The sequence below is a fragment of the Capricornis sumatraensis genome, chromosome 4, assembly GCF_032405125.1.
Source record: "Capricornis sumatraensis isolate serow.1 chromosome 4, serow.2, whole genome shotgun sequence".
In the NCBI taxonomy this organism is placed as follows: domain Eukaryota; kingdom Metazoa; phylum Chordata; class Mammalia; order Artiodactyla; family Bovidae; genus Capricornis; species Capricornis sumatraensis.
The window spans coordinates 89,002,530-89,026,057 of record NC_091072.1 but is presented as its reverse complement, the minus strand read 5'-3'; the positions used below and the strand labels follow the sequence as shown (position 1 = coordinate 89,026,057).

The following is a 23,528-nucleotide window of genomic DNA, read 5'->3' as shown; positions in this document are numbered from 1 at the left end:
ATAATTTTTTTAACTATTAAACTACACAGATGAGGTAGGAAAATTATGAAATGCAGATGTACAAAAGTAAGACAGTAAAAAAATATAATGTCATCTGTAGATGATTACTCTTGTCATTTTAGTGAATATACTGTCAAGTATTTTCCTAGTGCTTCATTTTTATTGCAAAAACAATAAGATTGCAATTTACGTTTTACAGTGAGTTTGATACAGTAAAAAAAAACAATAAATATACATCTTCTCTAATGTATTAGTTCTTTCCATCATACTTTGCTACTGTAATTTATTTTACCGTTCTTATTTTTGGCTATTTGAGTTTTCAGTTTTTGTCTATCATAAATAATGTTTTATTTAAAGCTCTGGTATAGATTTTGGATTTTTTAAAAGATAATTGGCTAACTACAGAATGAGAAAGTAAAAAAATATGCTTAATGTGCTTATTTTATATCCAGTGTACAATAACTAGGAATATTTTCAAACGTGCAGAGTCTGACTGCTTTTCACGAACTTCACTTCTACTGCCTGGTCCAAGCCACTGTTATCTCTTACTTGAACAGTAGCTTCCTATCTGGTGTACCTGCCTTCACGCTCATTCTCTACAGTCTATATAGAGACATAGCAGAAGTTGAAAAAAGAGTGACATCAATATTTGTCTCCTCAGAATGTTGTATTGATGATCCGTTTTATTCAGAGTAAAATCTTCACCGTGGTCTATAAGGCGCGAAGGCCTGTTTACCCCCGACATCTCTGGCCTGATCTGCTACTGCTGGTCACTTTGCTGTGCTGCTCAGCTACCTTAATCAGTCTTTGCTGTTCCTCAGACACATTGCCACTTAAGACCTTTACACTGTTTCTTCTGTTTGACTTACTTTTCCCCAAAATATCCACCTTTGGGATCTTTCACTTCAATCAGGATCCTGCCTGGGTTCCCCTTCTCTGGCTGTACTGTGCAGGATCTTCGGCTCCCATCGCTGTTTCCTTTTCCCCAGCTTTTCTTACATTGTATGTTATTCGTTTATCGTCTTGTCTCCTTCTAGATTTAGATTGTAAGTTCCAAAAGAGCTTTTTTCACTATTGTATTCCCTAACCCTAGAATGGGGCCTGGCATATAGGAAGTGGTGCTCAGTTAAATTAGTGAATTAATTAAATTGTTTCTAAATGTTGTGACCCAAGGTAATCTCGAATCAAATAGCAGACTTTGTTGACCAGGATCTAATTAAAGGACCATACTAGGGAGTAAAGGCTCCTAAGAGGCCTTCTGAGAATAATTTAGAATATCGTAGAACTTTATGAATTGACACTCATTCATTTTTTTCTGTTCTAAATTTATTTTTCCTAGTGAGATACAATTCACCTACTATAAAATTCACCCTTTTAAAGCATTCAAATCAGTGGACTTTATTTATAAAGTTGTATAACCATTATTATTGTCTATTTCCAGAATGTTTCGATCACCCCCGAAAGAAATCCTGTGTCTATTAGCAACTGTCTTTGTGGATTTGCCTGTTCTGAAGTGGTATCATAAAGAATGTGGTCCCATGTGCTTAGCTTCTTGCTCCTAGCATAATATTTTCAGGTCTCATCATGTTGTAACATGTGTCAGTACTGATTTTTTAAAAATTAATATTCCACTAAATATTACACTATGTGAATACACCACATTTAAAATTTCAGAAATTTAGAAATTCTGAAAATTTCATCCATCATTTGGTGGACGTTTGGTGGTTTCCATTTTTGCTATTATGAATAAGGCCCCTATGAATATTCATATATGAGTTTTAGCATGAGCATTTTTTTAAGGAAATTGTTTCTTTTATCTCAATAGATTACACTGTAGTTCCCATATGATTTGCAACTGTTCCAAAGCCACAGACAGAAAAATTTTTAGTGAAGTTAAATTTATCAACATTTATAAAAATTTCTAATTTTGTTCTTAAGAATAATACTTCTCTAGATTCATGTACCAGTTTGTATGAACATTTTCAGTCAGTTCTGTTAGGTACATGTATACACTCAGGAGTTTTGTTTTTTTCCTGCCATAAGGCTTGTCGGATTTCAGTTCCCTGACCAGGGATTGAGCCTGGGCCATGGCTCTGAAAGCTCCAACTCCAAACCAGTAGACCGCCAGAGAATTCCCAGGAAGTTTATAGGGTCATATTTTAACTCTCTTATATTTAACCGTTTAAGAAGCTGCTGGGATATTTGTCAAAGTGTCTGTACTATTATATATTTTTTTATCAAGCAGTGTATGAGGGTTCTAGTTTTTCCCACATCCTCACTAGCACCTGTTAATTGTCTTTTTGATTAGTGGGTGAAGTGGTATCATTACAATTTTGATTTACATTTTGCTGTTGGCTAATGATATTGAGCATCTTTTTATGGTGATGTTTTTCGTAATAATTAAAAAGTGGAAACAACCCCAAATGCCTGTCAGTTGGTGGATTTTGAGGAAATGTGGTATATCTATATAATGAAATATTATTCAGTCATGAGAAGGAATTAATCGCTGACACATGCTTTAACATGCATTAAACCTTGAAAACATCATGCTAAGTGAAAGAAGCTAGTCCCCCTGAAGGACCACACACCGTATTATTCACATTTAATGAAATGTCCAGAATAGGCATTCTACAGATTTGTTCTTTAGGGTTGGAGGATGGGAGGAAATGGAGTGACAGCTGACAGTTACAGGGTTTTTTTTTTTTGAGTGATGAAAATGTTCTTAAAATTGATGTGGCTATGATTGTAAAACTCTGAGTATGCTAAACAAACAAAGCCTTGAATTCTGTACACTTTGAATAATATGATGTGTTATTATAAAAGTTAGAGGTGGAAGTGTGACCATTGTGTTCTAAGAAATGGTTTTTTTTGGTAGGTAAAATTAAATTCAGATCATTTCTTTTTTAATAACTGCAATAACAGTTAATCCCTCCTCACTTTCTACCCACATCCCTTTAAACACCTTTTAGGTTTGCCCTTGTTGGTGTTGGATCTGAAGCATCCTCAAAAAAGTTAATGGATCTGTTGCCTAAGAGAGAGCTTCATGGTCAGAATCCTGTTGTAACTCCATGCAATAAACAGTTCCTGAGTCAATTTGAAATGCAGTCCAGGAAAAGTAAGCACCCCCTCAGAGGCTTTTATTAAAAGATGTGCATTTTAACCAGTCTTGTTAGCATTTGTTATTTGTTGTATTAGAGAAGTCATCTTTATATTTAGTTCATTGGAGAATCCATTTTAAAAAGTCCATGCTTTGAGTTAGATTTAAATTACTGATTATGACTGGTTCCGTGTACTGGAAACCTATTCCCATTTTTCTCTAAATGTTACAGACCCAACATTATACAACAGTGTGCAAGTTTTATAGCCCTGCCATTCTTATCCTGTCATTCCCATCCTAAAGAAAGGAAGAGACTACATTCTAATCCTTAGGTTGAAGGAGAGTTATGTGGATGTCTCTTATGGTGGGGGAAAAACTACTGACAACCAGAAAGTATTCATTGGTTTTCTGCTTGGCACCAAGACCTGTCGCCACTTGGTAAAGTGACTGTAGAAAAGATCTGCCATTATATACTTAAAAATGTTAGCACTTAAAGAGACAAATGGATGATTATGTAATTAACAGAAATTTGAGTGGTGGTTTTTCTTAATGTTCTAGCACTTAGAACTTAACTGGTGAAAAGAGTTTGAATGATTTATACTTACTGAAATTTAGATTTCTGTTAGAGAATTTTGGTCTTGGCTGCTGCAGAATACTGGTATTTTGAAAGTAACTCATTATTTGTTTATCAGAAATACATTTAAGCTTAGATCTTTGAGACTTCAAAAGAATTTAAATAGATGTGAATGTTTTCCTAAGTGGGTACTTCTCATGTAGTTTGGACTGGCCCAAGGCATCTGGAAGTTAGTAAGCAGTATACATAAACTTTGATTTAGAGTTGTTTCTAATATCTAACAGTGGTTACATGTCAGAGAACTATTTTAATAAATGCTATTTATGAGTATTTGGATATTTGCAGCTACACAATCAGGACAAATGTCTGGGGAAGGTAAAGCTGGTCCTCCGGGAGGCAGTTCACGTGCAGCATTTCCACAAGGTGGTAGAGGACGGGGCCGTTTTCCAGGGGCTGTTCCTGGTGGGGACAGATTTCCTGGGCCAGCAGGACCAGGAGGGCCACCTCCACCTTTTCCAGGTAAAATTTTTCTTAAATTGCCATGGATAAAATGTGTCTACCTAATACCTCTTTTCCTTTTCTCTCTTTTTCAAGTAATGCATTATTAATGTGACTTACTCTCCTTGTTATGCTATTTTTGGAATCCAGGAAATTTGATCAAGCATCTTGTTAAAGGAACTCGGCCTTTGTTCCTGGAAACTAGGATTCCATGGCATATGGGGCACAGCATAGAGGAATTACCCATTTTTGGCCTAAAAGGTCTTTATTTTTCTCCAAACTTGCTTGACTTATATATAGAATATTTACATCCGTCTTATTTTCTTACCTCTTAAAAAATCCTTTCAAGACCATTTTTCCTTGTTTCACTTTCTAGCTTGACATCAGAGTAGACTATAAGGTGGGTGATTTCGCTGTAAGAAGTGTGTGTATGCTGAAAGATGGAAACTATCTCTAAGCACTGTAATCTGTTAAAGTTTTTGTCTCAGTAGTTTTTCTTAAGTATTAAATTGAGCTAGTTAAATGTGTAAGGATATACTTCATCTTTGTAACTTGTTAGTGTAGCATTTATCATATGGGTTTCATTTAAAGAGAAGGAGTCTTGGTCTATGAGTTATGCTTTAAAAGTATAATTGTGGCATGAAGATTAAAACACCTTATTGAAGTGTTTTTCTTTTCTTTTTCTCTCTCTCCCCCCTTTATTCTGCAGCTGGACAGACTCCACCACGTCCACCCTTAGGTCCTCCAGGCCCACCCGGCCCACCAGGTCCTCCACCTCCTGGTCAGGTTCTGCCTCCTCCTCTAGCTGGGCCTCCTAATCGGGGAGATCGCCCTCCACCACCAGTTCTTTTTCCTGGACAGCCTTTTGGGCAACCTCCATTGGGTCCGCTTCCTCCTGGTCCTCCACCTCCAGTTCCAGGCTACGGCCCCCCTCCTGGTCCACCACCTCCACAACAGGGACCACCTCCACCTCCAGGCCCCTTTCCACCTCGCCCACCTGGGCCTCTTGGGCCACCCCTTACACTCGCTCCTCCTCCGCATCTTCCTGGACCACCTCCAGGGGCCCCACCGCCAGCTCCACATGTGAACCCAGCTTTCTTTCCTCCACCAACTAACAGCGGCATGCCTACATCAGATAGCCGAGGCCCACCACCAACAGATCCATATGGCCGGCCTCCGCCATATGATAGGGGTGACTATGGGCCTCCTGGGAGGTAAGTTAGTATGCGTCTATAAAAGTAGCCTTGGTAATATTTGATCTGCAAAAGCTATTTTTCACTCTTGTCTGCGAAGTTTTAAAAAATTAGGAGCTTTCCCCAGGTACATAATGTTCTGTATGTTTTCTCTTACAAGAAGCAGTATGATATGGTGAGAAACATACAGAACAGCGTTGGGAATAATCCAGCTCTACCACTTCCATAGGCTTGTGATTTTAGGGCAAGTCACTTTATTTCCATCATTTTTAAGTTAAAAGAGGTTGTTAAAGATATACTGAAGCAAGCTAATGGGATCCTCAAGCTACTTTTAAAATTTTAACGTCAATATCATCTACCATTGATGACACTACATAGAAAGCTAAAGTTTCTTCATTGTTTTAGAAATTAGGTCAGTTTATTAGATAGTATCTCATGTTTATCAGGAGTCCTGTGTAGCAAAATTACTAACTTTTAATTAAAGTGGGAACATTAAATAATTTATAAGCATCTTTGGGTAGACAAAGACTTGTAAAACACAGGCTTTATGGGAATTAAAATAGTTAATGGCAATCCTTAGAGAAATGCTGCATGGAAACTAAAGTACTTTTAAAGCTGCTGCTGCTGCTAAGTCGCTTCAGTCGTGTTTGACTGTGCGACCCCATAGACAGCAGCCCACCAGGCTCCCCCATCCCTGGGATTCTCCAGGCAAGAACACCGGAGTGGGTTGCCATTTCCTTCTGCAGTGCATGAAAGTGAAAAGTGAAAGTGAAATTGCTCAGTCGTATTCGACTCTTTGCGACCCCATGGACTGCAGCCTACCAGGCTCCTCCATCCATGGGATTTTCCAGGCAAGAGTACTGGAGTGGGGTGCCGTTGCCTTCTCTGACTTTTAAAGCTATCCATGCTCAAATCGTAATCTGGAGAGCTGTGTTAATCTTTAAAAATTTTGTCCCCTTCAGTTTCTTTTGAGTTTATAGTTTGATTTTATATTCTTTAACTGTTACTGTTGAATTACTGTGTATTTCAGTTTGTCTAACAATGTCCTGCAGGGATGGATTTGAGCATCTGCCTAATTTCATACAAGTATACAGGGCCAGGGAAATAAATTTGATGTTGTAGATAAAGTCTTCTGACAGTTATCTATCCATAGACATTGTGTCTTTTTTTGAGTGCCTGGAATACTTTGTTTTCTTTTGAGAAATGTTACATCTAGGAAGGTAGCACAGTTTTTCTTCTATTCAACTTAATTCCAGTGAGCAACTGTCTGTTAAGTGTTCATTGTATGGGTGTGGGTTAGGTGGCTTGGTTTGTAAGTTTAAAGTTTGAATTGCATGCCTTTTTTCCAACATAATTGAATTTCTGTAGTACCAGTTTTTCTAAAAATACTTGTGTATATATATTTGGTTATTATTGAGTAATTTTTAATTGGAAGTGGGAGAAAACTGACTTTTTTTTTTTTTTAAGGAAATAGGATGGGTATGAGTCACAGAATTTATCTGAAATCATACATGGATGTTGGAAAACTTGTAATTTGGTTAGACTGCTTACAAAGTTTTGAGAATAATAATAATACCTTATAAACATGCAGAAGGTTGTATTAGCTCTTTCTCATCTCATCTGAATGAACTGCTTCTGCTTGCCTCGATTCAACATCCTACCTAGTAACTAACAGCTAAGATGGTAAAACGTTTACCTTTTTTGTACTACACACGTAGTCACAATTTTTTAAGTTGTCCGGCAGCTTTAGAAAATCTTGGGATTTTGTTACGTTTTTTTCAGTAAATATTTGTAGGTGTTGAGGGTCTTTTATTTGCCAGATATCCTGGGGATTCAGTAGGGCATACAAGATAGGTCTAAGATCTTGTCCCTCCTGAAATTTTATTAGTTAGACATTTATTATTATTCTGTTGTGAGTTGGGCTCTGCGCCTAAAGGATCCAAATATAAATGAAACCAGATTTTGGCCCTGGCTTGTATAGGGTTGTAGTTTTTGCATTCAGCATGTTTTGCTTAGATATACATACATATATAGACAGACATCAAAACACTTTTATACATGTTTTTGTATGACTGAAAAAATATTTTATTGCAGTTATGTAGATATAGCATTTCTTTTTTTTAAGTACAAAATAATTTATTACAGTATTAGATATAACATTTCTGACCTCCAGAAAGATAGGGTTTTTAAGTTGCTACTTTCTTTCAGCTGAAAGATAATGATTGTACAAAGGAGTTTTGCATACACCTGCTCTGTACGAAAAATAGCATATTTCAATATGAGAAAATAACTTAGTTCTGAGGCACTTGTCAAAAGCAGTTATTTGAATTGCATTACACTATTACGACTAATTTAGAAAATCTTTTGAGTATGATTTAAGGTTTATTTTGATTTTATAGGGAAATGGATACTGCAAGAACGCCATTGAGTGAAGCTGAGTTCGAAGAAATCATGAATAGAAATAGGGCAATCTCAAGCAGTGCTATTTCAAGAGCTGTGTCTGATGCCAGTGCTGGTTTGTATATTTCTTTCTGTATTAATATTTCTTATTTATGTTATTAGGAATGACCTAGAACTTTTAAAAAATGATTTTAGTTTTGGCTGTGGGCAGGCTTTCCCTGGTGGCAGCAAGCAGGGGCTGCTCTCTAGCTGCGGTGCACTGGCTTGTCATTGTGGTGGCTTCTCTTGCTGTGGAGCACAAACTCGGCACACAGGCTTCGGTAGTTGCAGCACCCTGGGTCAGTAGTTGTGGCGCATGAGTTTAGTTGCTCCGAGGCATGTAGGATCCTCCTGGACAAGTGATCGAACCTGTGTCCCCTGCATTGGCAGGCAGACTCTTTTCCACTGTACCACCAGGGAAGTCTAGGCATGACCTATTAAGTACAACTTTGAAGATGGGTCATCTACATGTAATAGTTATTTTTGTATTTCCCAATCATTATCTATCTTTTATTTAAAAGGCATTGAAGGAAACTATATGTCACAGTGTAGTGAAATACCCCCGCTGCTGCTGCTGCTGCTAAGTCGCTTCAGTCGTGTCTGACTCTGTGCGACCCCATAGACAGCAGCCCGCCAGGCTCCCCCATCCCTGGGATTCTCCAGGCAAGAACACTGGAGTGGGTTGCCATTTCCTTCTCCAATGCGTGAAAGTGAAAAGTCAAAGTGAAGTCGCTCATTTAAACATTGTAGGTATAAATTTAAGTATTAGCCCTGACATTTAATGGCTTAGGGGCCTCAGGGCAGCTCATTTATTCCCATATTTACTAAATGATCATGTGTTTCATACAGCTATAACAATAACAAACTTCATGTACATTAAAGCCTTTCCCAAATGATGAAACTGAAAAAATTAAGATATCGTCTGTAATCATTTTTAAGTGCATTGCTTTTTTAAAATGGTTGACTCAAATGGTTAGGTGATATTTTTGAAAACAAGATTCGTTTGACTTAAACCTCTCTCCTTCTACTCGCAGGTGATTATGGGAGTGCTATTGAGACACTGGTAACTGCAATTTCTTTAATTAAACAATCCAAAGTATCTGCTGATGATCGTTGCAAAGTTCTTATTAGCTCTTTGCAAGATTGCCTGCATGGAATTGAATCCAAGTCTTATGGTTCTGGATCAAGGTAAAACTTTCCTGTCTCACGTCTGTTTAAAATTGCTGCTTTGCAAATAGAGAAGAATATTGTTTGGGACTCTGTAGGACTTTGATTTTACTTATTACTGTTTATTTAGCAGCTAATGTGATTTTGTTGTTAAATGTCAGGTGTTTGCTTGCTTAAAACACCTCAAAGGCTTTCAGTTATTCTTAAAATTCTTGTTCTCGGAATAAATGTAATAATGCAAATGTAAGCATTGTAAACAGTATGATACAGTTTGCCTCATTATGTGCCTGTTTTGCTCACTGTTCTCTAGCAATATTGGTTTCCCTTCTCTTCCTCTTGACATATCAAACTCTTGTTTCTGTTTTAACACTTGGTATTTCTTCTACTGGAAGCTCTTTTCTTTGGCTCTTCACATAGCTGTTCCTTGTTCTTTTCTCAATTCAATCTTTCTAGGAGGGTGTCTTCTCCCAGGTTATTCTGCTTATTCTGTTTATTTCTTTAATAACTCTTCCTGCAATCTGTTCTTTCTTATTGTTGTGAAGTATTGTTACTTATTGTTCTTATTTCTTTTCACTAGAACACATTGAAAAATGGGAGGGGTCTTATTTACCTGTCTTGTTGATTACTGTGTTGGTAATGATGTAGATAATGGGTGCTAAATAAATATTTCTTGAACAAGAGAGTTTATGATCTATTTCTTAGGGCTTTTTAAAAATTAGGCAATTCTTTTTTTGGCATTACTGCTAATGTTGAAATTTTACATATTTTAGAAAGGTAAAGCTTAATCTTGACATGATATTTTTAGGGCTTTAGTGTACTTAACAGGTGGTAGAGTCATCTTCATTAAGCTAGGAAAAGGAGCTTGTCTTTGTCATGGTCCCCAACTTTATAATTATTACTTTTGTGACCCAGTTTAAGGATCTTTGGATCTGAACAAATTTTCATAGCTGAAGACTGTATCTTACATAGTCTTTTAACTTCTTAAATCCAGAATAACTTCTACCTTGATCACAAGCTTAACACTTAATAATGTTTGCTAAGTTGAGCTGTCTGGTACAGAAATACAGAATAGAGATTAAACTAATAGGCAGTTATTTCCTAATTGTGAATTTCAGAACTTAGACTAGTAGGATTTCTAAGATACATGCTTTGGTTAAAGTACCTGTTTTGTGTTTGTTTCTAAAGGAAGTTCATGCAGCATTTCTCTTTACTAAATAACAGTGGGAATAATTTCTCAGTCTTTTCTAGTGGTCGTGTGTACTAAGTTTCTTCTTTGCTTCCCGCCATGCTGCTCAGCACTGTCATCCTCTGAGCATACATATGTATATATTTCTTAGCAGGGTAGCACTTAACGATGAACCATATTTTGGCTAGTTATAAATGTAAGATTGATACCTACATACATGTTTAGTAATGGGTGATAATTTTAAGTAGTGAAGTCTCATTGTGTATTGAGTGATTTCATGAATTTTATTTCTATATATTCTATATATATATTCTATATATTCTTCTATTTATTCTTTTGGTTAAAACACAAGTTCTATGAGATTTTCTCTACTTTACCTTTCTGCTTTTCATTCCGTAAATATTGCATGTCTCTTTTAGGCTCCTGGTTATAATAGATGGTATGATGTATTGCCATGGTGTGTCTGGTTCCCAATTTTTAGGTGAATAGTTTTTAAAATGGGATTTCTAGTTCATGCTTGTTGCTGAGTTGATAAATCGTTAATTGTCTGTTCAGGATATTTTAGTCTAAACTGTATTTTTAAGGTTTTTTTTTGCCTTGGGTATTTTTAAACATCAAAATACTAAATTTTAAAGCTAATTATGGAGAGCATTAATCCAGTAATTTCTTTTAGAAGACGTGAACGATCAAGAGAAAGGGATCATAGTAGATCACGAGAAAAGAGTCGGCGTCATAAATCCCGCAGTAGAGATCGCCATGATGATTATTACAGAGAGAGAAGCCGGGAACGAGAGAGACACCGCGACCGGGACCGAGACCGGGATCGAGAGCGTGACCGAGAGCGCGAGTATCGTCATCGTTAGAAGGTGGGTATTCCTTGTTCCTGTTGGTTTTAGCATACCTATTATTAATAGTAATTATAACTCCAAGGCTATTGTTTATACAGTATATACCCACATTTTATATCGTCCAACTACTTGTTCTGAATTTAATCTTCTGGAATCATCTGAGGTAAATGACAGGTGAGTAATGACAGGTAAACATTTTGACCTCTTATCCTTAAATATTGCTTGCTTGAGTTAACAGCTTTTAGGTTTCAGACTGTTAATGATCCTAAGAAAGCAAGAAAATAATCAAGAGGACTCATTGTCTACTTCTAAAATCTAAAAATTGGAATTCTCTTAATCACATACATAGTTTGCATGTGATTTAAAATATAAAGGATGAATTAATTATTACTATAATATGCTTGGACTTAAAATAAATTTAGTTTCTCTCCTTGAACTAACTTTATTTATTCCTAAAAATTTTATAGACAATCTGACACTTGTTGCTAGTTGGAAGCTGGTTTGTTAGCATTGAGAAAAACTTTTTTTAAGAAAAGACACTTTTCCTGCCATCTGGGCTTTGTTTTTAAAAGAAACAGTATTCTTTGATTTGCGAAGAAGATAAGAAAGTTACTCAGTTAAAATGAATTCAGATATTCCATATAGAGAATTTTAAGTTGTATCAAATCATACATCTCAGGTTAGAATAACCTTGAAGTAATTTTATTTGATGTTTCATTCATAAACCATAATCATTGTGTCTTTTTTTTTCTGTATTTAAAAACTATTGTGTACATTTTTCATAAAGCGGGAAGAGTTGTCTGTTTATACTTCATTTTCACGTGTAATTTTATTTTTATATTTGTGAACAGCATTTATTCATGTGAAGAGTGGGAAGAGGGCACTATAAGGCTTGTGCATGTGACACAAAAGTTATTCTGTAAACAGAATTTTTTTCTTCATAGGTTGGTGGCATATCCAAATTAAATTAGACTAAAACAAATCCCTTATAGGTTACTATTCTTTACATGATTATTTTCCATAACTAAAATTGGGAAATACTGAAAATTCAGTAATTATTAGTGTTTACATTGTTATAAGCAAAACCAAAGATTTGTATGTAATTCTGTGACAGAATAGCAGTTTCTTTAAGTAAAGTAGATATATTTTAACAAATGAGATCCTTTTTTAAGTAATACTACTTAGAAAACAAGCAATGTAAATCTTATTTTTGTGGTTTACAGATAAGTTATATTACTTACAGTTTTAAGAGCTTTTTGAAGGGAAAAGGCAAATTTTAATACTTTTCCTTGGATTTTGAATATGCATCTTGAATATATAGCAAACTGTAATTTAAAAGTAGTTCTCCATGTACTGTATTATAAACTTAATACAATTTTCAAAACATTATTTTAATATAAGGCAAAATTTTTTTTACTTTTAAAACTAAGCTTTTTGGAATTGATACTGTTCTTGGATGTAAGAATTGAATGTTGTGTCATGTGAAATTAAACATTAGATTTTTTAGATGTAGTCCCCTTCCTCTCCCCAAGTTGAATGGGCCTAATCCCATCTTAAAAAAAATTCCCAGTGCTCATCAGTTGCTTTAGGTGAATTATGGCCACTTTAGTGAAATGCTTAATGTTCATCAGCCATTTCATTTAAAGTAAGATACAGGTCCTTCAAGTTATATTTTTACTTAGACTTCGTCAGTTACCAACAAGCTTCTAGTTAACTGAGGTCATGAGAATGGAACTTGCATAGCTTTTCAATCTTCTCCAGGACTGGACATGCCCATTAGGGGCATTCTGAACCAGTTTATATCCAAAGTTAATTAACAGGCTTTCTTACTAGTTTTAGTTAAACTAGCATAGATAGATAGGTAAACTCTTTCTGAAAAGTCCATTGTTAATTTTAAACACCTTGAATTAACTAACATTACATTCCAGTAATGGGTACACCTAACTATATCATGGTTTGAGTTTCATTACATTCAGACATTAACTATGAATTCTTAACTTGCAAACTAAATATTGTCGGCATTTTTTCTTAATCGCTGATGTGTACCATACCAAAATTCCCATGTTTTGTTTGTACATTATAATCAGAATTGAGTTGTGATACTGTTATGTGCCTTCATCCAAGCAAAATTTTACATACGCATTTCCAGTGCAAAAAATTTTGTTAACTTGGAATATTGTACCTTTGCTATATACCAAAAAGTATTTATTGCTGATGTAGACATGGAATAAATGGGGTGGGGGGGAATTGGGATTAAATATATCCAAGTGAAAAACTTTCTTAAGCAAATAAAAACTATTTGCACATTTAATCACCATCAAAATAAGGTCTATTGACCTTTTTTTAGAAGTTTTAAAATATGAGTCCTTTTGAACTTTTATGTAAACCTTAAATGGACTAAATGGAATAAGAGTAATTTGGAAGCTGAAGTGAATGTCACTGTTAAGTCTGTATACAAATAAAACAATAATGTGACCTATTATTAAAGTGATGAATGGCTAAAAGGGCAAGTTCTTAATTTAACTGGAAACTTAATGATGTTGGCAAGCTGTTAATGTCTGTCCCATCTTAATTTTTTTGTGTTTGAACTGTTGGTAATGTTAACTGCATTCTCTCATTTAAAAAATGTATTAGTTTTTCTAAAAGCATTTAATATCTAAGTTCAAATATATAATATTTTAATGAGTATCAATATTGTGAATTTCAGCATGTAAATACATTGTGCTTTATATTCTGTAATTTCTGCCTCAATTCTCAGACCACTCTGAGCAAAACAAAAGTAGTTCAGTGTTTTTAATATTGTATGCTTTTTACAGAAAAAATTTTATTTTCATAGTTATTTTCTTTCATGTTTCTGTTATTACTTGTTGGGAACAATGCTGCTTAGCAAATTTCTGTTAATGGTTTTGCTTTTGTTTGTATCCTGAAGATTAATGAAAGGATATTTAAAAAAATACTTTCTATTCATGCTTTTCGTCTCCCTGACACATGACTTGACACATTCTCAAATCATTATCCATTCCTTTGATTAGATTTTTAAGCATCATGTATGGGGAATAGGTTAAATAATTATACTTTCCTTTGCTATATGGTTTCTCTTCTCCTATCATAAATATTATGATCTTAGATTTTGTTGTGATTGTACAAGATTTAGGGTGTTTTGCATTCTTTACTCAGTTTTTTAGCTTTGCATTAATTTGGGAAAAACAAACCAAAAAAGCTGAAAGAATCGAATGTTCTTTTTTAAAGGTTAAGATGTTTTATCTCCTTAAGAGTTAGTGTTTCTTTGAGTCTTAGGTGAAAATTAAATACTTCTAATTATCTGATGAACGATACTGGTGATGAGATTTAAAAATTATTTCTGCAATTCTTAGGTCATCTGAGATCAGACTAATATTACCCATCCCTGTGTTTATGGTCTCCCTATATATTCTAACTGCTTCTCTGGATATGCTGCCTCTCACTTTTAATTTTCCTTGCTTTTAGTATTATTAGCAAAACCTGTGTGACTATACAGGTATGTTAATTGCAGTGAAAATAAGGTAGTAAGTGGTCCCTAGAATGTATGTGTAGTGTGTTTTGCTCACTGTGGTTTAAGAATATGGTTTTATTTACAAATAATTAATGTTCCCTGTTTCTTTAAAAAAAAAAATCAGTACCAATGTGAGTCACCTTGATCTCTCACCTTCATTTCAGTGTAAAATTTGCTGCCATTGGTTTAGTTTGTGAATTAGATTGTTTTGAATAAATGCTTAATTAGAATGAACAGTTAGCATTGTTTAAGAGAAGCCTAATAACTAAAAAAGGAGTAAGGGTGTCATGTATGCTATTCAGATTTACTAATATAATATGCCTTGGTGGTAGCATGTTTTAACTCTCACAGTGAAATCTAAATCACAGCTTATTTTTAAATGGCCATTTTCTCAGATTTTGGAGCAAAGATGAGTATTCTTTGTGAAGTTTATTTCTGCCATTTAGTGGACTGCCTGGAGCAGCAGTCATGTTATATTTCATAGTGTAATAAAATTCGTTAGTTAAAATGAGGTAAGTACTGTCTCTAGAAGTGGAAAGATGAAAGTACAAAATGTTTTGGTAGTAAGGGAGTTTTTTGTAAATATCTACCATAAACAAAATTTTGTGTACTATGTTTTAGTCAATGCAAGAAGGGATGTTGATTTTAAAGAGTTGTATTTAGATATTTCTCTGTCTTCTGCCCACCTCATCTCCATTTCTCTCATCAAGAAATTTTCAGATTAAAAGTGAACTTTGTTACACTGAGTTAATAAATTAGAATCCTTCAAATTCAGTATATTAATGTGAAAACCTGTAAAAGATCCATATCTAATAGATATTTGAATCTTTTACTTGAAAGATGAAGTAACTGATACCAGTAAATTTTCTTGGATAAATTTCTAACAGAAGCATTCATTATTTGAGTTGTTAATACTGGCTTGATCTTAAATTATCTCGGGATTCCCTGGTAACTCAGCTGGTAAAGAATCTGCGTGTAACGCAGGAGACCCCTGTTTGATTCCTGGGTTGGGAAGGTCCCCTGGAGAAGGGATAGGCTACCCACACCATCATTCGTGGGCTTATCTCAAAATGCAGGTGCTTCTCTGGATTGAAATTTTAACTTAGTGATCACTTTATATACTCATTAAAGAGCCGTAGATTCCATCTGTCTCAGTTTTTTTACATCTGTTTACATAGATCTTCCTTCTAGAACTGATAGCTAAAGCAAGACATTGTGTAGTTTTGACGTTATAGATTTGACTGCATGGTATTCTGAAAATATGACCACTGAATGTATCTGTTACTTTTAAGCTTCTTTTTTATATCTTTGTTTATGTAGATTTTTGCCTAGAAATTTGAGACTATAATATGGAATTGGGTTATTGGAAATGGGTTGTATTGCCTTCAATTTTGCCTTTTTTTGAGATTGTAAAATTTGTATTTCCAAATGGATACATGTAAAGTGTTCAGAAATAGAAATAAAAACTGTCCGATTATCCCCCAGATTTTATGTTTGTATGGTGAAAATTAGAGATTTATTAGTAGTAAAAGTCTTATCTTTAAAGCAAACAATAAATGTATTCATCCTAAAGATACATGTTGTAATTTCACAAACAGGATTCTTTACATATAAAGTAATAGAACTTCTCCATTCGGAATGATATAAAATTGCAGAATATGCCATATGGTTTTTGGAAGGGTTGGGTATTTTTGTTTTGCTCATTGTGACTTAATTTTTCCTTCTTAATTAACCCTTTCAGTATGACAGAATAATTAGGGAGATAGCGTTCTCTTACAGTAAGAATTGTGAATTTCCTATTAATTTTTTTTTTTTTTGGTTGGAATATATGCCTTGTCTCTCTTAAATGCTTCAATACCAGTTTGTTAAGTATATTGAAAAGTAGTAAAGATATGTGAAAGCCAGCCATCTTCCAGATTTTTTTCCCTGAAATAATTCCACCAAAAGCTTTATCAACATAAGATAAAGTACAATAAAAGTTAGCATTAAAAAAGGCTTAAGTATCTATATGAAAAATAAGAGCAAATAAAAATAGTTCAAAAGTTTCAGGATTATAGTATCTGCTTTTCTCTTTTGCAGTTGTAAAATTTAGTTTTTTACTCAGGCAATGTGAATATGTGTATTGATGCTCTTAAGATGTTTACACCCTAGTTGAGGAGGAAAGGACATGAAAGAAAATTTATAGTTAGTTGTGACAGAATACTAATTATTCTTAATTGTAGAGCAAAAAGGATTTTTCTTAATTTTATGGAAGACTGTCACTAAACATTGTGCCCTTTTGCCTCTTACATCATCTTATTGACATGCTCTCTTGGAATTGATATTTCAAATAACTGGTGTTTCAGTGGTCACTAATATCACGTTAATTGAATATGTTTCCTTTGTGAACCTCTACCTGAAGTTTGCATTTTTATGTATTCCTAAAATTTTAGTTTATCTCATTTATTGGGGTTTTTTTTCCTTTTTGTGAGTTTTCAGTGAAATTTGTAGATTCCCATTTAGCTTGTTTTGGCTTAGTTTATATACATTAGATATTTTGATATAGGTGAAATAGAGTGACAGTACTGTTATAAATTTGTATATGTCTAAAGATTTGTACGTGAATGTCATTATATTTACATGTGCATACTGAGCTTATATTTACAAGTTTTGTAACATGGAGGTCCGTTTGATTTATATTTGCAGAAGTTCCTGTATACTGTCAAATACAACTAATTTGTAAAATAATTTATTGCATTTATATTCAGTTCTCATTTGTTTATGAGTTATATAGAATTTATGTGGATGAATGAAAAATATTTACATTAAAATCATACAGGCATTTTCCATTTTTGTAGTATGAATACTTTAGAAAATGACTTACAAATGTTTCCATTTTCACAGAAACAGTAGCTGCTACATTTTCATTTGTTTCAGTCATTAAATTTATAAGGCAGTAATACTTAAGAAGAAGGAAATCAGAATGTCTCTTTTACTCATCATATAAATTGGGAGCATTCTCCATCATAAAGGCAGCTACTGTTTCGGTTAATTCTTATCTTGTGTTAGAATACGTAACAGTGAAGTAGATGCACGACCTGTGTATGTATAGTTAAGCCAGCGTTTTTCTGTGTATTGTGGGGAATAGCAAAATCTACATCATAAATTTTGACACATTACAGCTGAAGGAAGAGGAACACCTTCCAAGACAAAACAGCCTTCTGGAAAAATGACGCTTGTCCAGCAGTTTGCTTCTTGTGATTGAACTGAACCTGTAAGGATTCATGGATAAAATGAACAGGAATAGATCTGAATAAAGCAAATCTGCATAAATGGTAACCAGTAGCTCTACTTTTATTTTTTATGTTGCTTAACTGTTTTATTTGAAGGAAACCTGTGTGATTTAAAAAGTTAAAGCTTTTGCAACTTTATTACTGGTTATATACATTTGGCCATTATAATGTGCAAGCAATTGGAAAAAAAAACGTCAAGTACATGCTTGTTTTATAGTAGTTTGTTCTTGTTAAAAACATGTTCATATGATAATGTCTGTAAACAGCACCACTTTGATTACAATAGATGTAGTGTTGTAATAAACTGTTTAATGGGGCTGATGTGTAAAGCTGTTCAAGTTATTTGATGTTTACACCTCAGGGAAAGTCTTGTGTTCAGCAATATCTAAAGATAATGTTACTATGACATTTATACTGTCGTTAAAAAAAAAAAAACATTGCAATAGCGTTTTTGGATATGCATCAACCTAATCTTGCGTTCAGTGAATTAAACATACTAATTAAGTGTCTCTTGCCCTTGATTTTGATATTAGAATAGGTGATTACCTGGATATTTAATATTTCTATATTCTGCTTTTCTAGCTGTTTTTACCTAGTTAAGCTTGTGACTTTGCTGAATGGTATGTAAACTTGTAAAAAATTGAAATTTCACGACATAGCAATCCAGTCATTGTGTTAGGGGTCAACAAAGATTTTGTGATTTTAATGTTTTAGTAAAAACCCACAGTGATTTGCTACAGTCATGCAGCTTAATTACAAGACACATGTATTGAAACGCTTAATTGTAAACTGCTAGCATTGAAGAAATATTTTGACAATTCTGATTTGATGCAGCGGTTATTTGCTATTTTATATTGATAGTGCTTATGGTTTATTTTTGAAGCCATGGGCGATGTAAATATAGGCAGCCGTGCAGCAGACAAATGTGAGTAAAGAAAGCCTTAGTTTTATTTTCCAGTTACAGAAAACATACTTCTAAAGGGTACATTGGGTTGTATTCTCCTGTATGTGTAATGGGAGATTATAGGTGTACCTGTCTCCACAGTTTAAGGAGTTCGGTGTATTCATGCAGTCTGTTTAATTCATGCTAAAATTACCTAGTTAATCAAAGGTTTTTTCCAAACCTGCCTTGCATATGAGCCCACCTTTAAAGCACCTGGCTAGCATGTGTTCTTAATCAGCATAGGCAGAGTGTCAATTTAGGAAGGTCATTCTGAATCACTGCTTCAAAAATTTGAGTTAAAACCTTTCAGCTTGTTTTTAATGTTTTTAAAATCTAATTATCTTTGAGAGATCTTCTGATAATACACATTTTTAAAGTATAGCTAAATTTTAGGACAATGCTAATTTAAGCACCCTGGATATTATGTAACGTGCAACCTTAGAAGCCCTCCAGAGAACTGCAGTTCTTCACTTTCATGTTATTCACTATCATACTAGCTCTTATAGAATTAGCTGTTCCAAATATTGCCAGTTTTATTTTAAAACATTTTGTGATTAGGGTGTTTATGCATGGAATCACTGGTGTTCATCAGAACTATTTGCTCTCAGAAATGATTTTTTAAGTGTTCTATCTTGCTGAAAATGTAGTTGGCTTTTTAACATTTGAGAGTTGTATCAAAATCAATTTTCTTGCTTTGTGTATAGGTGTTGTTAGTTTTTATTATTTCTTAGCTTTTTTAATATTACATTGCCGTAATGCGAAGAAGTATGGACATAAATATTACAAGGAAATTAGTTAATAGTTTAAAAGGTAAGTAAATGTCCATGAGGATACAATTTTCTCTGAAAAGTTTAAAAGTGGAACTGTGCTTGAACTTGAAATGAAAACTGGAAGTTTTATACTAATTAAATCCTTCGTATATGTTTTCATTTTTTTAATCAGTGGAACCCTTTAAATTGCTCATTCTATATCATTCTCCCCGCTTGGCTGATCTCATTACGTACTTTTGTTGCAGACAATGTGAGTGTACTATACTTGTTTGCTGTTAGTCTATTATTTTTAAATGTCATCAAAAGGGAATAACTTTTTGATTTGACCAGTTTTTGCAAAGTCTTTATCTGATACATGAATGTATAGCAGTAAAGGTGAAAATGCAAGCTTTGTTTTATTCTTCATTCCCTCCCCCCTCGCTTTTTTAATGGGCTGATGTTACTGAAAACTTTTTTAATGTTAAAAACAATCCAAAGAGATTAATCTTTACATAGACACCAAAAAAAAGTCCCAGAGATCTTTTTTATTTCTTTTTGATAATAATTGTAATGGCTATGAAATCAAAACTTGAGTTTAATTTTAAGCCATAGCATTTGTTAGTGCTATGCAGTCACATTCCTTTCAGCTGGTTAAGTTATGAATGAGTGATATAGCACCTAAATGGTATTGCTTCTGAAGCAACCCTTCGAATTGAAAGTGCTTTTGGTTAAAGGACATAGGTTTTGGAAAGGATATTCCAGTATAAATTTGTGAGTGTTTTGTCGATTTTCATAAGCAAGATTTGGAGTAAGTTGCAGTGGCTAATGATCATAATTTAGCCCATTTACCTAGAATATTCTTAAGCAGTTAACTACAATTTGGAGTTCACAAAAAACTTATGGATTGTAGCTTAAGGTATTTATTTTCAGTTCATTCTCCTATGGAGAATATTACTTTGTTTTCTACTAGTTTATGGTCCGTTCTTAAAATAAACATGGCGGTTTTAATCAATGTTGTATAACATTTTATAGTGAAAGAGGAAAATTGTTGGAATGGTAAAGACTTTCTTTCCTTTATGTGTTAAAATGTGCCAATAACCTAAATACATACTGTTTGATACAGTGAGATACTACTGCAAGACTTTCTGTTGCAGTGCTCTCGACATTTTGGTTTTCATACCTGAATGATCATTGTGTTTTCTGTATTTTGTAAGATGGCCTCACTTTTTTGTTTTAAGCATTAGCTTGTTTTTTAAGAGGAAGTTTATGTTCTAATTCTTTACTGAGAACACAGTATTGAGATCCTAGCTCTTTTACATATAACTGCCTTTTAAATTTTATCCATTAAGTTCATTTGCATCCCATGGCCATCTGTAATGTTTCTTGTAGTTGTATGTACTTTTAAGTGCACGCTTATCCATTGTACACATTAGACGTTTTCTGTGCTGAAATATATTAAGTGGGATTTTTGTAGCAAAGCATTCTATTTTTCTGTTCTACAGTATTTGTGGTGTTGTTTTCTACATTAACCTTCAGTTTAAACACTGGTGTATATGTTTTATTTTTTTAGCAACTTGACTCTTAGAAGCCTTAGACTAATTTTTTAATAAACACTAAACCAAAAATTATAAATTTATTAAGATGTGGCCTTACATATAGCATTCCTTGTGTTTGTAATGTGAGATTTTTGATTTAGAGATTTCAAAAGATTCAGGATTAAAATAATTTATTGTAAGCTGAAATAGAAAATGTGTTTTAAAATGTCTAGGCTTCTGGGAGGAAGTTCTTATACTCTTCTTTCTTAGAATCAGAAAGAAGTAATATGAAGTTTTATAAATACTCAATAGTCAGGCAGTTGTATTGTGTTTGGATTGATTTAGGTTTGTCTTAACCAATTTCTTTAAAGTTTCAGGTGGTTGGTATTCACTCTGAATGTGCAGCTATTATGGTTTTTTATGGGACATATAAACACTTGGTTAGGTTTATATAGATTTTAATGTTTTAAAGACTTCCTGCTATATTAATTAGCCTCTTGTAATGGGAGTTTTTAAAAATATTAAGTAGAGTTTAATTGAAGTCACACAAATCTTGAAACGGTATCTGCAGACAGTAAATACTTAAGAGAATTTTTCATGTGGGAGTATCCTAAAACTCCGCCATAGATGTAAATGTTTTACATCAGTTTCATAATTGGACAGACCCTGCATTTAGTGGAAACATTTCATTTTGAAGATGTGTTCTTTTCGTCTCCTTGTTACTGCATAGTCCTTCCCAGCATTTGTAAGTTAAATTATTTTAAAATGGTGAATTCATGTTTATTTTTTTACTTTGAAAATTGTAGTACTCAGGTGGTATTTAATGGGAAAAGATCCTTTGGGGTAAATCATAATGTGTTCTAAGGAATGCATCTATAACATTGATGACTTTAGCCTTAAAAAAAAGGTCTATTATTCCTCCTTCCTCTTCATTCCATGATATATTAGCAAAGTAGTTTACAGCCTTGTACAGCCTTACGAAGTTGTTTTACAATTTTTAATGGAAAGCCCTTAACAAAAAATTGTATCATATTACCAGTATACGTGAATTACTGAACCACGGTTTGTAAATAATTTTATCTAATACCAGAAGGCCAAAGAAAGTCTTAAAATTTTAGCTATTGACTCTATGGTGACTTCACAATAAAATTTCTGTGCAAAAGGTAAGGTGATATTTGATCAAATAAATACATCTTTTTGATGTCCATGAGAAATAGACTTCCATATTAGCTTCTATTAAAAAGCTCATTCCATTTTATTAAAATGATTGTAATTGCAATTTTGTGTTTAATGTTTACTTTCTGTCTTTTCTTTCTTTAGCATTTAGGTGACTGTTCAGCAGTTTGCTATATGGCCATTGTTGGCCTTTAAACTGCACTAGTAACGAGCATGGTATTTATCTTGTATTGAAAATAAAACACAGTTTTTATAAGACTTTGCAGTTTGTCTTTTTTGTTTGACTTATGATTTGTTAACCATTGTGTATGGTGTGAATAATAATCCATATATATTCAATATAACAGAAATTGGACTGTTGGTATTTTATCTTTAAGCCACCCTCCTGGATAGTGGGTTTTTTTTTTTTTTTAATTGCCATTTTGATGGTCTTTAAAGCAAATGATATCTGACTAAAATGAGGATTTAGAAACCTAAAAGATTTTTAGGCTGCTTTATTTTTAAATTTAAGTTTCAGAGAACATTTGTTTAAATTTTAGAGGATTTAAACCTTACTAGACTTCAGTCAGACCTTTTTCTCCAGCTGGAGGCTTAACTGGCAGCTAGACATCTCTACGGGAATGTCTGCTAGGCATCTCAAAGATAACATGCCAAGGCTGAATTCTTTTACCCTCATGCATTCCCCACCACCTGCTGAGCCCCAACATCTAGCATCAGCATCATTTCAAATGCTTAGGGCCAATACTTTGAAATTATTGACTCTTCTCACACCCTATGTCCAGTACAGCAAGAAATCTTCTTGTCTACTATATCTAGAATCTGACAACTTAATTGCCACTCCCACTACTTTAATTTTTTGCCTGTATTACTGGAGGAGTTCCTAACAGGTCTCCATGCTTTCTGCTCCTGCCTCCCTATAGTCTGTTCTTGGCACAGCTGTCAGAGTTTCTGTCATATCTCTGTTCAAAGTCCTGCTATGACTCCCCATTCCTATTAGAGTAAAGCTTCAGTCCTTAAAATGTTCCTCAGTGATTTGGCTCCTAGCTTCTCTCTGGCCAGACCTCCCAGTACCTCTCTCCCTGCTCACTGCATTCCAGCCATTCTGGCCCTCCTTTTTATTTATTAATTTCGGCTACATCACATGCCTTGTAGGGTCTTAGTTCCCTGGCCAGGGATTGAACCTGGACTCTCAGTAATGAGAGCTTGGAGTCCTAACCACTGAACCTCCAGGGAAGTACCCTGGCCTCCCTTTTCAGTTCAGGCATGTTCCTCTAAAATTCGTAAGAGGGTGACGAAGGATGATTGTTGGATGGCATCAC

At 34.1% G+C, this 23,528-nt stretch overlaps 1 protein-coding gene across 5 annotated transcripts in view; it reads left to right on the top strand.

Annotated features, from left to right (window-relative positions):
- Positions 1 to 18,201, top strand: part of CPSF6 (cleavage and polyadenylation specific factor 6) — a 28,204-nt gene extending 10,003 nt beyond the window's left edge. The window contains exons 4-11 of one of the 5 annotated variants that reach the window (XM_068970678.1): positions 2,970 to 3,115; positions 4,017 to 4,190; positions 4,320 to 4,430; positions 4,879 to 5,383; positions 7,762 to 7,877; positions 8,836 to 8,989; positions 10,831 to 11,020; positions 17,696 to 18,201. In XM_068970678.1, the coding sequence (XP_068826779.1) occupies positions 2,970 to 3,115; positions 4,017 to 4,190; positions 4,320 to 4,430; positions 4,879 to 5,383; positions 7,762 to 7,877; positions 8,836 to 8,989; positions 10,831 to 11,017 (1,393 nt within the window). In that variant the 3' untranslated portion in view covers positions 11,018 to 11,020; positions 17,696 to 18,201. Of the gene's footprint in view, positions 1 to 2,969; positions 3,116 to 4,016; positions 4,191 to 4,319; positions 4,431 to 4,878; positions 5,384 to 7,761; positions 7,878 to 8,835; positions 8,990 to 10,827; positions 11,021 to 11,100; positions 11,158 to 17,695 lie in introns of those variants that run through there. The other 4 variants (XM_068970676.1, XM_068970677.1, XM_068970680.1 and 1 more) reach the window with 4 other exon arrangements.
- The last annotated feature ends 5,327 nt before the right edge of the window (positions 18,202 to 23,528 follow it).